The 16,171-nt window shown below is 36.7% G+C and overlaps 1 protein-coding gene across 5 annotated transcripts in view; it reads left to right on the forward strand.

Annotated features, from left to right (window-relative positions):
• Nucleotides 1-16,171, forward strand: part of LOC136768296 (dual specificity calcium/calmodulin-dependent 3',5'-cyclic nucleotide phosphodiesterase 1C) — a 151,076-nt gene that overhangs the window by 45,407 nt on the left and 89,498 nt on the right. For 4 of the 5 annotated variants that reach the window (XM_066722433.1, XM_066722441.1, XM_066722446.1 and 1 more), the window contains exon 2: nucleotides 4,866-4,892. The exons of the other annotated variant lie outside the window; for it this stretch is intronic. In XM_066722433.1, coding sequence (XP_066578530.1) covers nucleotides 4,866-4,892 — 27 coding nt within the window. The remainder of the gene's footprint in view (nucleotides 1-4,865; nucleotides 4,893-16,171) is intronic. 5 annotated transcript variants of the gene reach the window in all.

Consider the following 16,171-nt stretch of genomic DNA (forward strand, 5'->3'; position numbering starts at 1 on the left):
CATTTGTGTGATGTACATTATATAATCATTATTTGCTTTTTTACTGATGCTAATTACTACACTATTCATTTTATGTTCGTCATTGTCACTTCATAGCTAAAAGTAGTAAATGTTTGCATAAAAAGGAAAAGCAATTGACCAGTGATTCTACCTGTAGCATTTATTATGCCACTTTGTAGCAGTCTCTCATATACGTCTTAAGAAGCACAAACAAATCATACATTTGTTTACATTTCACAGAAATAAAAAGGACCTAGTTTTATGTATTTATTTTTAATTATACTCACAATATATGCCTATACATTATACCTTGCACATCAATACAAGTCTCAATTTCATGGCATAAATAATAATTGTGGGGAATGATCATATTCTGGTTTATTCCAAAAAGCTGTATTTAATCGCATATGCAGACTGCATCTAGTTTATATGTATGCATGCATATTAAAATATTAGAGAAGGTAGAAAATGCATTTTATCAACAAAAGGAGAACACATGTAGCCTACATGATAAATTAATAAATATAGAACAAAGTGAAATTAAAAATAGCTATAGTTCTGTGATGCTGAATTCCATTCGGATACCCCAAATATGGCGTTCAATTATTTTGTGTTTTGTTGAGTTATGATTGATTTGATATATGTTTTTATTATTTTATTATGTTGGTTTCAGTAGAAATTGTATAGTTGAAGTAGTATTCTATTCAAACTTTCTCCTCGCATGCTCCTACTAAGTGCATGGCTGTTTATTTACCTTGCTTAGGTAAGCAACTCTCCACTGATCTTATATTGGTTGCAGGGAGGGATTGATAGTAGTAATCATTCACTCAGGCAAAATGTATGTACTCAACTGAAATGTACTAAATTCTGGTAATTTAGGCATCAGGCTTAGTATAAGCCTATTGTTTGTTCAGAGGTAAATATTTTGATTATCAATTAAACAAAAGCCTTCATACAAATGAATTTAATGCATTTAAAAACATAAATAAATAGTACATGTGTGGATGTATTCATGTATAAATCCATGTAGCCTATGTCAGACCTTTGCCTGAAGAATACAAATGGAAGAAATTGTGACCCAACTACTAAAACAAGAAAAATATAGAGTGACAGGGATATTCAGATATGTACACAAATGCATGTACATGCCACATATTTGTAATAGGTTTTCCTCATTTGTCCCTTAAAGTCAGTATTTTTACTAGATCTAGCAATTATTTATCTATAGATAAATATACTTGACAAGCAGAAAAATGCACAACCTTTCAATGATGAAAACATAAAAAGTTACATCAAGGTGGCACCCTACAGTGTTGTGGAAGTGAGAAGTATCTAGCTGCCTCCCCCTTTTATTCAAATCAAGTGACCTATCTGTGAGTCTTGCGTGAAAGCCACACTAGCAGTACGTTCAGGCTTTACCTCATCACACCAGCTGTTTGAGAATAGATGGAGTGGGAGAGGAGGGGGGTTGTGGATAGCAATAGTCTGATAGGTTTACTGGAGCTTAGGGAAAGATGCAGATTTGGTTTGTGACTTTGCATATAGCGCAGGCTGGCTTGATGTGATTCTAAACCATGTTTCCTGCCTTGATGTTTAATCCCAGTTATGAGTGATGAATCTTTCCATCGAGGTCCTGGGCGTGCTCACTAATCACCAGCTTGCAAACAAACTGGACAGCTGCCATTTGGTGAAACACAATTTCAGGGACCATTAATGTCATACTTGATGGCCCTGATTGATAAATGAAATGTGCTGCTTCATTTTACATGGGCTAATCACTTTCCCCATCTTTGCATTCATTGCAGCAATAGGGTGGAAATTGGGGGGAAGACCATTTCCAGCTGCTTTATTATTATTGTTATTAATATTTTTCACTATATCCATATAAGGGAATAACCATATAAATACTTTGATTATGAATACATGGATTCAGGGGAAAAATGTACTCTCAAGGGACAAGTCAGATGTATACAACCCAATACGGTCATATTTAGACTTTACATTCTGAGTCAACATTCAACATTGAAGCAGTTAATTGAATCATTATGAAAAAGCCAATGTATTCATTGTAACAGGTTAACCAATAGATATAGTTTTCCAGTACGTGTACACTGAACAAGACCAGAAACAGAAATAGTACGATCATTCTCCCTTCCTTTCCCTCCCTGTTTATGTTTATGAATTAAAAGTGTATTCACACAGGACAAACTTGAAAACCCTGAGTAATTTAGAAAGTTGTTTATATGCACAAGATACAGATCCTGAGAAAAGATGCAGGTCAGACTAATCCTCTTTATGTTGTTTGGAAAAAAAGATCCTTATAATTTGACCACTAAGATGTTGGTAATCAGACTAAGTCCTCCAAGATCAATTTTTCTGTTGAATGTCACCGGTTATTGTCCAGTTCAAGAGAAGCAATACCCAATAGATGAAGCAAAGATCCCATGACTTCTCCATGCCTTCTTGGCATATGTGCCAAGGAACTGTATCTTCTCTCCTTCCCACCACACCCCCAAAAGAAACCATAGTTTTTCCATCAGCATCGGATTCATCAGTTGTCCAAAGAAGTATGAAAAAATATTTCAGAAAATGCCTAACTTTCCTAGGTATCTATCTATCTAGGTGTATATCCAATCTATTATATGTTTTGTAGTGCTAGACTAAACCAAATATTCTGCTAATTTCATTTTGACAGGACTTTAAAAAATGACAACAAGCTGTTCCTCTCATCTAGAAGAACACAAACAAAATTATGATAAGTGATACCATTGTCAGGGAAACATAATCGATCTATATCCATTTAGAAAATCAGGTATGTAAACAGGTTTATCAGTTTCATTTTGGGGGGGAGCTAAGACCATGTGTAGGATGCCAAGACACTGTGCTTTCAGGCTTGCTTTTTGAAACAGCTGAAGTCATTAAGACTGAAAAAAATGGATTTGTACTTCATTTACAACTGACCTTACCTTGGCTAACAGGGGCAGTCTTTCTTCTGTGGTGTGCCAATATTTATTTAATGAAGATTTGTATAGAACCATCAATGTAACTCAACGTGAGGAGATACCATTTAGTAGGCATTTAATGCTACACTCTTACAATTTTCAGTTTTCACACATTGAAAAACAGTTTATCATTTATATATGGGGAGTTAAGTCGCATTTTAAAAACTAGGGATTGAAGGGAGAAACCACAGGGTTCAAAGGGAACTTTTGTAAATACTGTGGATGACCTTATGGCTCGGGAATGACCTGCATGCTGATCAGCTGGTCAGCATGGCCGCCAGGAGAAACCGAGATGTGTAATGCATATGGAAAATGTGAATTCAAGCTTTCAGCTCAATGAAAGCTCAGCCAGTCAGAGCCCAGTGATTATACAGATGTTAGAGCTTGCCAACAGCAGCTTATAGAAATGGAAGCATTATGAGGAATCAAAATACAAGCTGAAGCAATAGCATAAATTAACTGTGCTTAATGAAAGCTTCATAGTGGCGCTGATTAAGTTAATGGTGATTAAGAGAGGCTGCTGTGGCCGTAGAAAGTCACTCTAGCTGACGCTTTTCAAAAATGCTGTCATAGTTGATGCTTCACATTATTAAAAAAACAGACCTGTGTCCGGTGGTCAAATCAGATAGATAGTTCATTGTTCAACTTAATACGCAGGGAGAGTAGTCATATTAATAAGATGATGTACAGTCTCTATACTGTGGTTTGAAAGTCACTTTTCAGTTATAGAATAATGCTTCTTCATTGATGACTGATATGGAGGCTGCATCAAAATAAAAGCACAGATTAATTCCCTGATCACACAAATGAAAGCCATTACTGTCTGGAAGTCCCATGTTTCCTAAACCTGCTTAGAAATGTTGGGCTCTACATCTTGATAGAGGACGGTTAGATGTCTGGTTGAGATAATTGCTTTTGACCTTCATTTGTTTCATCCATCCCTGCAATGTTCAGGTCATTTGTATTATCTTCCTCCTATTTAATTTATACGCCCACACATTTAATTTTGGAGATGTGCTCCATTCTGGCACTTTCAGCATTAAATTGCAATTTAGCAGTTCTTTGAATCTGTCCATGTATTAGTACCTATTTGTGTATTAATCACACACACACAAAAACATTATAAACACTACTTTTTTGGTTCTCAATTCAACAACATGTTTAAAAGAAAAACGGGAACGTATTTGGAATAGTTATGAAAGCCTTCTGAAAGGTTTCTGAAAATATAATATATAAAAAGAAATCTGAAAAATCTGACTTGAATACAGGGCCATATTATTACCTTCCTTTAGATCTATAATTTGGTTGTTAATCCATATCTCTGCACAAAGACTTTACTTTCACTCAAAGAATTAGGCGACAACACACTGACAGTTAATTACTCTGACAGGTGCACTACTCTGATCACCTGATTGCAGTTTTAAGTGTGTCCTTTTGATGGAAAATGATTATAAATAAATGCATGCGTCATCATCAGACCTTGTGATTTAATAACAGAGATGGATTAACAATGCTAATTGCAGCTTTAAAGGCAGGTAGTGACAGCCTTAAAATGTAGAAAATAGGCTAACTCAGTTTATTATTTCCACAAAAAATCTACAGAAAACCTTTTTAGTTTGGTTCTTAGAAAGGTGGGAATTTCTAAAAGTGACTAAAATCGTCTTAGATTCTGCATGTATGCAATTACTGGTTTTATTGTTTTGCAAGACAAACATAATACAATATTTAACAGAACGGCAGCCAGAAAAAAGCTAAAATTTTAATGCAAACTTTCTAAGGAGTATGTCTGAGATTAATAAATAGATAAATACAATTAAAAAGTCAATACTATTCTCATTGTGACTTGTCTTTCTTCTTCGACAGGAGAAAATACAAGAAAACATCCCAGAGGTAAGAGGAATTGGCAAAGCACAGTGGCATGTATCCTGAGGGTGTCATCACCTGTAGGAATCCACCTAAATCCCATTACGTGATGTTTTTGTAGTTTCTCTTTCTACTTAACTGCTGTGCAGCATGATGGTAAACCAGCACTTTTAATGGTAAAAATGAATACAATTTTGTACTGTACAGTTTATACAATTAAGTGTACATGATGTTGTGAATGTACTATATTTTGCCATGTAAAAGGGAACATTACCATAGCACAATTGCAGAAATATCTGAAAGAAAATAAACAAAAGAAAAAGAGCAGTCTTTGATAAATCCATAATTAGAGCAACAATTTTGTCATGGAGAGAATTGGGTTTACCTAACTGCCTTTTACAACTTTGTAGTCGATTACCTTTCATAATAAGACTCACATAAAAATGATTGTAGTAAAGTTCAGTTTGCCCCGTAGCTAGTTTGAGCAAAAGACATTGAAGCATTTTGTGCTGCGAAGGTTAGATACGTTGTAGAAATGTAGAACATGTGCTGTACTATGACTTGGAAGTATCCATTTTTATGGGAGTCTAATTAAGAAACAAGGCAGGTAGGTAAACAATTATCTCTGTTAAAAATGTTAAAAATGTTTAGCCCTATCCCTAATGAACACTTTTTGTGGTCAGTGCTAAGTGTTATGGATATGTAGCAGTCATTTTAATGAAATTATAAAAAAGGCTCTGTCAAATAAACTTTCAAAAGCATGGAAATGCACCTGTTCCTAAAATGTAATGAATTATTGAGTACACATGTTTTTAAAACCTCTAAGTATATGTTGTTATTGTTATTTTTGGTAACATGTGGCAAATGAGGAATCATAGTCATTCTAACAGGTTTTCAGCCTGGAAAGTATGTGTTCTTTTTAAACTAATGGGAATCACACCTTATTTGTTACACTGGCTTTGCTCGATGCTAAAATTGGTGACGCCAAACAAAAGTGAACCTAATGCTCCTGTAGCCACAAAGGCCTTCCACATAAAAACATGTTGTGCAGTCTTCTGCTGGTTCTGCACGAATGTCCGTAATTGCACAACTAATTGCCTAAAAATAATTCACAGTTCAGAGTAACATGAGAGTGGAGCTTTGAAATGCGCAGTGTGGAGGGAGGTGATTTATGGAGACTAGGGTTAATCAACAGCCGCACAAGAGAGAGATCTGCTGGCATGCTGCTTGCGTCATTGCTGACCTTGACAGAACTCTACTCAACAGGCGATTCAAAATAAAAAATAAAAAAGCTGCTGTATACCATCATTGCTCTGTGTTAGTCACCTTTCACCAGCTTGTGTGACCCCCTCTTAACTAAGAGAGAGGCTGTGCGAGATAAAGGATACAGACTGAAACAGGGTGACAGGAAATTCACAGACTTACTCACTGTAGTTCACAAGCTGTGGAAGATGTCTTAGTGAATAATGGGAGCGGATGAATTATTAACGGTTTGCTTTCAGATGAATATCTTTGTTTGTCTATTTGCTCATGCTGTCTGTCAGCCCGGTTTAGAAACCTCTTCAATATTTCTGAGTGCATGCTGTACATGAAATCTGGCAGCTTATACCCAACGGCTCTGTGCTGGAGAAATATGAAAGGTGATATTAGCAGTGACAACGAGAAGCAACAGACGTGTTGTATCTCATCAAACACAGACTCCCAGTGTGATATCCTCCTGATGGAAGACTTAAGTAAATTAGTTCAAACATGCTGGAATTAATATTAAGTACCAATAAGGAGAAAATAAAGAGCTTTATGCTATGCAAACTGACAGAGATAATTCAACTGACGAAATAGCTTATTTTTTTTCTTTTTATGCGAGTTGTGGAATAGCTGGAAGGCACAGGGATTTATTCATAAACTCCTATCTTGACAATCTATTCCTGACCTCCTAGTGGCATGAAAATGAACACCGAACTTGATTTGTACACAGACGTCTGCATTATAGACACAAGTGGTTGGTTTGGAGGGCTTCAGTGTTAGAAGTAAAGTGTTTGTGTTTTAGCAATAGGAACAATTGTTACGATATAGAAGCAGTTTTCAGTGACCGGGCTGATGAGACTTTGAAATAAATAAATAATAAAACAAAAATCAACAGTTAAATCCTTATCAATACGTTAATATTAATTAAACAATAACAAAACAATCATAGGCTTTAAATCACAGTTCTTACAATATTTTGTTCTTTAGTTTTACTCTCTTTAGCACCCATGGCTTTTCCCTGAATCCTGCAATACTCTTGCCTAGACTGTAGCGTTTGTCTCTTACCGTTTTCTTCCCATCTGAACTCCTTGTTATAGACTGTCCAGATTGAACTGCTCATCTCATAACAATGTATATTGAAAAAATAAAATAAACTGAAATTCACAAATCTGGCCTGTGTGTTAAGGTGGCAAGAAGGAAACCATTATGTAAGAAAACATGGGACTATATTTTATAGTAATTACTTTAAAAAGAGTGACCATGTAATATGATACAATCTTTGACCCTTCTCAGTCTCTGAAGATAAAGGTTATAATAAAGATTTGTGGAAATTCAAGAGACGTACACAGCCAGGCAGCTAACGCATCACTCCCGGCCTGAGGCCAATATATTTTTTTTAATGTTGTTACTACTAATGGGTATAGATCTGGTTAATGTACCTCCTGCCAGTTTTGTGGACTTTTTTTTTTTTTTTTTTTACTTTAATTAGATGTCACTATTGGAATCAGTTAGTTCTGACGTAACTTGCCATACCTTAATACCCATATATAGTTTTTGGTCATTTATTCCCTGCAAGAAACTTGGAATGAATTATTTTTTCCAGTTTCAATTCCATCACAGTTTTTACAGTGGCAATAATGGTTTGCAATGCAAATCAACGTATTCTGCAGATACCCAAAGGGTGGCAAAAATGTAAATAAAACTAGAACTATTATATAGCATACTTTACAAGTAACCTGGACACAATTAAATGCATATAAGAATACAATCACAATTTACAGCGACATAATGCAATACCCTAATTTTAAGAATTGGGGTGGGGGTGGGGGGGGAGGTGGTGTTTACATTATACATTCAATTGTAGGTCTCTCTATCAATCTCTTATTAAAATTTGCACCACCTACTACTGAAGAATCGATCAGGAGCTCCTTTTTAATAATTTTGGTGTGGTGTATACTCATACATGTTGTATTGTAACTGTGCACCTAATACCCATGCTGCATCTTGCTTTGTAATGTATTGCATCAGACCAGTACTTTAATCTGCAGATTGTAAGTTGATTATAGGTATAGAGTTTTTCGTTTTTTTCATCTACATTTGAAGTTTCAACTCATTTGAAGGTTGCCATAGTATATGTTGCCAAAACATTAATATAAAGTGTTTGACAGAGTGCTATCGCAAAAAGTGAAATAACCACGTGAGCTGTAGTAGCTACGTTATCATACTATTGTGCTCAGCTGTGTTCTTCACTGCTGCAGTGCAACAAATGGACCATAGCTCAGCTCTCCACGATTTTCCATTTTATATAGTAACGGTAAAAAAAATTGAACTTACTGAAATATATGTTTGAGGAGGCATGCACAGACAACACTTTCTCAAGGTCTCCTCTCCCAACAGAAAATGATTGATTCAAGAACAGAAATGTGTAAGTCTCCCCATAGCCACAACTGTTTATATTGCAATGCATATAATGTAGAGTTTACGTGAACAATATATAAACTCCTTTCTCCTTACTTTTTGACTGTAGATTTCAGAAAATCAGTTTCTGTACAGTTCTGATTTATGAAGAGAAACCGACCATGTTAATGCAGATCTGGATACAAACATTAAATGTGAAACTTATGTATGTGTCTTGTGTGCTTAGCAATAGTGAGTAGTGGGTCGAGTCTTTGAGGCAGCATGTCAGATGCTGACACCCTCTGAATTACTGGAAACCTTTCAGGAGTCGGGAGGTAAAAATAAAATCTTACCTTGACACGTACTTCATAACCCACAGTTTTATGTTTTCATTGTTTTTGCGTGGTGGGGGTTAGCTTTTAAAACATAATTAACATCCATTAATTATTCGTTTTTATATGATAACCCTGCACCACTGCAAGTGCTATGGCATGGGGACTGTTATGTTTCCCTAAACAATTTACAGGAAAGAAATAAACCCTTTGTTGAGTATCATCTGCTGCTGTTCCCAAGGCCACAGGTGAATAATAACCCCCTCTGAGTGTAATGAAACAGGGGGCTTCAACAACCTCCTCCTTTATTGCAGCTTCTCTGCATTCATAACTCTTTGATAATTATTTTTGGTCATGGTGCAGCGCAGCCTCTGTAATATAACTTTAATGATGATGAAGATAAAGAGCAAGAGCTCATATTACCAAGAGTCAAGTTTTTGTCTTTCTGCTGTGGAATGCAAATGGCCTCTGGCAAAGTTCAGTGGAAAAAAAAGGAGAAGTTGCTAAATTGTGTGTGGTCAGTTTTGCAAATGGAGGCACATACATTTACGTGCTTCATGACACCTATTCATGATGAATCTCAAAGTGCATTATATATGATGTAAATCTACTTGTATTTCTGTTTTAAGATCAGACTGATATTACTGAACAAATAACTGATGTTGGTGTTCCAAAATGATAATTAGTCATAGTAGGGAAACCTGATTGGTAATGTGGGGGACAACAGGTCAAGGATTGATAGCATATAACATTCACATTCTAATAATTTCAGTACAGAAACAAATGGACACTGGGGATAAGGAAATGTACTTTGTGCTCTTGTGCATTTTGTATTATTAGAAAGCCACACAACTAGCAGTCAGAAGCTAATGTTGTTTATATCAGTATTTATTGCAGTCACAATTTAGTAGATACATTTTTTTCCTGTCATACATTTTTAGACTGGGGAGTCATAGTAACAATCAATGGGCATAGTCTGAGCAATATACTAATTTTGAAGCCTTTTACTTTGAGCAATTTGGGTTAAAATTGTACCTAGGGCTCCAGTAAAGTGAGTATTGCGATGTCAGCTACTCCACACCCACAGTGAACATTAGGCGACACATCACAAACAACACATGATTCTTCTGGGTTTTTCTTGTCCTGTCACTGTCATGTAGCAGTGTTCAGTAGCTGGTGTGCTCAGGAGAGGACTGAAGTGTGTTTTTAGGACTATATGAAGTCTCACTCACTGAAGCAGTCTCACACGGTTATTCATTTGACACACAATCCTATGAATGTGAAGCATATAATTCCTTAGCAAAATACAGTGAGGGAAAAAAGTATTTGATCCCCTGCTGATTTTGTACGTTTGCCCACTGACAAAGAAATGATCAGTCTATAATTTTAATGGTAGGTGTATTTTAACAGTGAGAGACAGAATAACAACAAAAACATCTAGAAAAACGCATTTCAAAAAAGTTATAAATGGATTTGCATGTTAATGAGGGAAATAAGTATTTGACCCCTTTGACTTAGTACTTGGTGGCAAAACCCTCGTTGGCAATCACAGAGGTCAGACGTTTCTTGTAGTTGGCCACCAGGTTTGCACACATCTCAGGAGGGATTCTGTCCCACTCCTCTTTGCAGATCCTCTCCAAGTCATTAAGGTTTCGAGGCTGACGTTTGGCAACTCGAACCTTCAGTTCCCTCCACAGATTTTCTATGGGATTAAGGTCTGGAGACTGGCTAGGCCACTCCAGGACCTTAATGTGCTTCTTCTTGAGCCACTCCTTTGTTGCCTTGGCTGTGTGTTTTGGGTCATTGTCATGCTGGAATACCCATCCACGACCCATTTTCAATGCCCTGGCTGAGGGAAGGAGGTTCTCACCCAAGATTTGACGGTACATGGCCCCGTCCATCGTCCCTTTGATGCGGTGCAGTTGTCCTGTCCCCTTAGCAGAAAAACACCCCCAAAGCATAATGTTTCCACCTCCATGTTTGACGGTGGGGATGGTGTTCTTGGGGTCATTCCTCCTCCTCCAAACACGGCGAGTTGAGTTGATGCCAAAGAGCTTGATTTTGGTCTCATCTGACCACAACACTTTCACCCAGTTCTCCTCTGAATCATTCAGATGTTCATTGGCAAACTTCAGACGGGCCTGTACATGTGCTTTCTTGAGCAGGGGGACCTTGCGGGCGCTGCAGGATTTCAGTCCTTCACGGCATAGTGTGTTACCAATTGTTTTCTTGGTGACTATGGTCCTAGCTGCCTTGAGATCATTAACAAGATCCTCCCGTGTAGTTCTGGGCTGATTCCTCACCGTTCTCATGATCATTGAAACTCCACGAGGTGAGATCTTGCATGGAGCCCCAGACCGAGGGAGACTGACAGTTATTTTGCGTTTCTTCCATTTGCGAATAATCGCACCAGCTGTTGTCACCTTCTCACCAAGCTGCTTGGCGATGGTCTTGTAGCCCATTCCAGCCTTGTGTAGGTCTACAATCTTGTCCCTGACATCCTTGGACAGCTCTTTGGTCTTGGCCATGGTGGAGAGTTTGGAATCTGATTGATTGATTGCTTCTGTGGACAGGTGTCTTTTATACAGGTAACGAGCTGAGATTAGGAGCACTCCCTTTAAGAGAGTGCCTCTAATCTCAGCTCGTTACCTGTATAAAAGACACCTGGGAGCCAGAAATCTTGCTGATTGATAGGGGATCAAATACTTATTTCCCTCATTAACATGCAAATCAACTTATAACTTTTTTGAAATGCGTTTTTCTGGATTTTTTTTGTTGTTATTCTGTCTCTCACTGTTAAAATACACCTACCATTAAAATTATAGACTGATCATTTCTTTGTCAGTGGCAAACGTACAAAATCAGCAGGGGATCAAATACTTTTTTCCCTCACTGTATATATCTCCATCCATCTATCCATCATTCCATCAGCCTTCATCAATCCACAGCAGGATGAGGCCTCCCCATAGGAGATCGTTATAATGTAGAGTAACCAATCAACCTAAGCAGCATATCTTTTGGATTTGGGAGGAAACCAGAGCACCTGTTGAAAACCCACACAGCCACAGGGAGAATGTGCAAACTTGTATATAGTAGTAAGACTTTGGAAGTCGTCCTTAGGAATGATTTTGATTTGGAATGTATTTTTTGCGTGAAGGCAGCTGCTTGAAGGTGATTGTGAGAGAGTATGGCTGAGTCAGTCAGTTCTGAGAGCTCTGTCTGCTTTCAGTATGACACATGAAGCTGTCAGCTACTGTGAGCCCTGTGTTGCTCCTTAAATGAAAATTAAACAGCTTTTGGCATAAAACCCAGATGTGAACATAGACATTTTCCTCAGGCTTGCTATCATCAATGCCATCTTTTTTCAATTCACTTATCAAACTGGTGTCACCTTCCTTGCATTTTTATTTGCCAGTTTAATTTTTTTTTTTTTTCTGAAAATGCACATCACCGCCGCTGCACTCGAGCACAGAAGTCTGCGGAATGATTGACACCCATAGTTAACACTATCAAAGCTGAAATCATTGCCTTATATCCAGGGGGTGACGAATGTCCTTGGGATCTGTACGATGCGTCATGCTTCCATAAGTTGAATACCCCAATCATTCACAATATGTCAATTCATCTTGTCTCGGCAAAGGTCAAGTTATATTATTTGGAAAACCTTCTCTGTAGTCAGTGTGAATAGATGTTTTTTTTTTATTTTTTATAATGTATCTCTACAGAGGGACATAGTTGTTTGGTGCTTAGAATAGTTTTTTCATTCATTAGTTTATATTGAAATTGGCAGTTATTACATAGACCTACTAGGTATCTCTTTTGTTTGCTTAGAGTCAAATGTTTAATTTAACATTGTACACCTTTTTTGTCAATTATACATATTCAGCCTAAAAAGAGTCTGAAAAAAAGGCTTTATCTTTATGTACTCAAATTTAAAAAACTGGGTTTCTGCAGGTCACTTACTGAAACAGTGACTGACGTTACAATTTCCTCTTACAATTTCTGCTTTGTGAGGATAACATCAGCATAATGCAACTTCTGATATGAATAAGCTAGTCTGTTAGAGAAGGTATGACTGTCTTTTTAAATGGTGTACTTATTGTACTTTACCGTGGCACAATTCCCATTAAACTATATATACTGTTGATTTTTGTTGTATTATTTTTATTTTGCTATTTTATTATTTTGTTTTTTTTTGCCTTACCCATCATATATCACACCCTGGGGTTTACTACTGGTTTGAATTGGTAGTATAAAACATTATATAAATTGTGATAAGCGATAATGAAGGCATTTCACATTTGTAATATACATTTAATACATTAAAGAGACAGATCCTTGAGTTCTCTTATTTGTCCAATGGTATTCAAATAGATGTCTTGTTTGTCTCTTATCTAAGCATCACAGCTACCCTTCTATTCTATCAGAAATAGTGGAAACTGACCTTTATTTGCAGGATGTGTCTAAGTTTTAATTCTTACCAAATGTATTTCTAGGAGCAGTGTGGTCACCTAGAAACATATTTTTAGCTGCTTGAGGCTATTTAATGAATGAAGAGTCATGCTGATATACAAACACAGATATTCTGAATTTGTTTTGCTTTGCTTAGAATTGATACCATAAGCAGATATATACATCCTGATTAATAAATCCTGAAAACTGAGAACAGTGAAAAGGCTGAAGATTCAGAAGATGAAGGATGGATTGAATAGGATTGTTTTCATAAGGAAGTTACACAAACTGATTCTTATAACATGTTTCCTTTGCAAAGATTGTTATGCAGCAGCTTTGGTTGCAACAGTGACTTTCTACCACAGCATAATTTACACCCAAATTGAAAACCGAATTTTTGTCCTAATATTCATATCAGGAACTGTCTCGTTCTTGCAGGCTGCCTGTGATTAAATAAACTTTAGCTTTTGGCAGCCAAGTTTATTTTCACCCTGAAACAGTATATTTTTGGATGTATCTTGGATCATAATAATTATTTTCAAGCTTGTAGTATTAGATGTTTAATTTACACAAAAGTAACTCATGGTTAATTATTATTATTATTATTATTATTATTATTATTATTATTATTATTATTATTATTATTATTATTTATTTATTTATTTATTTATTTATTTATTTTTTACTTAGTTCTGTTGTCTATTTGGAACATTTTAAAGAGTCAATACATGCCCCTGATTTGTTCTTCTTAATTGATCACTTGTCCTCATTTACAGAATGTGAATCATAGTGGCGTCTGCACCTGATGATTAAACAGATAATTACCAAACTCAAAGGGATGGAGCTACTGCTAATTGTGTTTCTTACTGCTATCTGTGTTGAAAAAAGATGAGAGCCTCTTTCAATAGCCACCTGATTTTCTTGAAATTTGTCTTGCTTTGGCAATTTCACTGTGCTTCTTTTAAAGTCAGCACTACAATTTCACCTAAAATAATAGATCTCATCGTCAAGTCTCTTGCAGCTGCAGTTTTTATAAAATGATTTTGAGCTGTGCAAGCACCTGGGAGAGAGGGTGACCTTTGTTTGCCACAGTCCATATGAGAATTACTAATGCACATGGCATTTTTATAAGGGTCTGCTTATACCATACCCAAGCCCAGGGGAATATAATGCGGCAAATTTCAAGGTATTATTTCCCCGTCTTGCACCAACTACAAAATATCAAAAAAGATCAAAGTTAAAACAATTTTATGTTGGATTGTTGATGTTGCAGCTGCAATACATCTCAAGCAAATACTTAAATGTGTTTATCTCAGTGTGCAAGCACAGTCTAAGGATATGAATCATCATGATTTAAATTTCCTTGGGCTGTTCTTTCTCGAATTAAATGAGCTTGAATTGAATTGCTTACAATGTTTGTATTTATGCAAGCTGCAACACACATCCCACAATTGGCAGCAATTACATTTTTTTATATTAAACTGTTAATATTCAATTGCATTTTATATGTATAACCATAAAATGCAAAGTCATGAAAAATTCCAAGAGTTGCCTTTAATATGTCTACTATAAGAACATGAGAACATAAGAAAGTTTACAAACGAGAGGAGGCCATTTGACCCATTGTGCTCGTTTGGTGTCCATTTTAATGCCCCATTATTATTGCTCTCCTCTGAACTGCCTCTAGAGCAGCGATATCTTTCTTGAAGTGTGGAGCCCAGAACTGCACACAGTATCCAGATGAGCTCTAACTAGTGCATTGTACAGTCTGAACATCACTGCCCTTGTTCTCAATTCTACACTTTTGACAATATACCCTAACACTGTTTGCCTTTTTTATTGCTTCCCCACATTGTTTGGATGGAGTTTGGAGTCCACATAGACTCCTAGGTCTTTCTCATGCGTTACTTCATCTAGATCTATTCCTCCCATAGTGTAATTATCGTGGACATTTTTGTTACCTGCATGTTATACCTTGCTATGGTGGCCCTGAAGTGCAAAACAGAATTGCAAAAAGAAACACGCAATTGCAAAAAGAAAAACACAAATGCAAAAGAAAAAAGCAATTGAAAAACAAGCAGCAGGACACAAAAGCAAAAGGAAGAACACAAAAACAAAATGAGAAACACAAAAACAAAAATATATTTTTTATTACGCAATTGCGTCATCTAGAGTCCTACCAATAGAAAATGTGTCCTGCCTCTTCATCCCCCACTGCTGTTATGGGCACCTACACAGGACTGAAGCGCTGCTTCGTCTCTGTTCGCTGTTCTCTGCTCTGTGCTCTCTGCACGAGAGAAACGCTCGATTTAAAGTATGCTTATTGATGCAGACCTGGAAATCAGACTGCTCCTGGAATTACGATTATTTTGAATGTCACTCTTGCTTCATTTATTAAAAACACAAAATACAAATAATGACTCTATTGACTATAAACTCTTTACAGGGAAGTATAATTAGAAGTGGAGGTGCACTGTGACAAATGTAGGTCCTGTAGATATAGAATGCAAAAATACCAGCTCTGGGATCAAATCACTTTTAATATCGGAAATGAACACTGTATAAACAGAGAGCTTAACTCACATTCATTGCACCACTTATGTGTGTGTTCCCTGTAGTGTTTACAGTGAACACTGTCCTCATACTTATTAAATGTACACGCACACACACACACACACACACAGACACATACACACACACACACACACACACAGACAGAGCAGAGAACAGAGACACTGACCAATGGCAGCGCTTCAGTCCTGTGTGGGCGTGTAGCTGCCCATAACAGCGGTGGGCTTCGAAATAATGTGGCTGGCGGATGAAGAAATTAAAAAAAAAAAATGTTGGTTTTTGTTTTTACAATTGTGTTTCTTTTTGCAA

Source organism: Amia ocellicauda, chromosome 2, assembly GCF_036373705.1.
Source record: "Amia ocellicauda isolate fAmiCal2 chromosome 2, fAmiCal2.hap1, whole genome shotgun sequence".
NCBI lineage: Eukaryota > Metazoa > Chordata > Actinopteri > Amiiformes > Amiidae > Amia > Amia ocellicauda.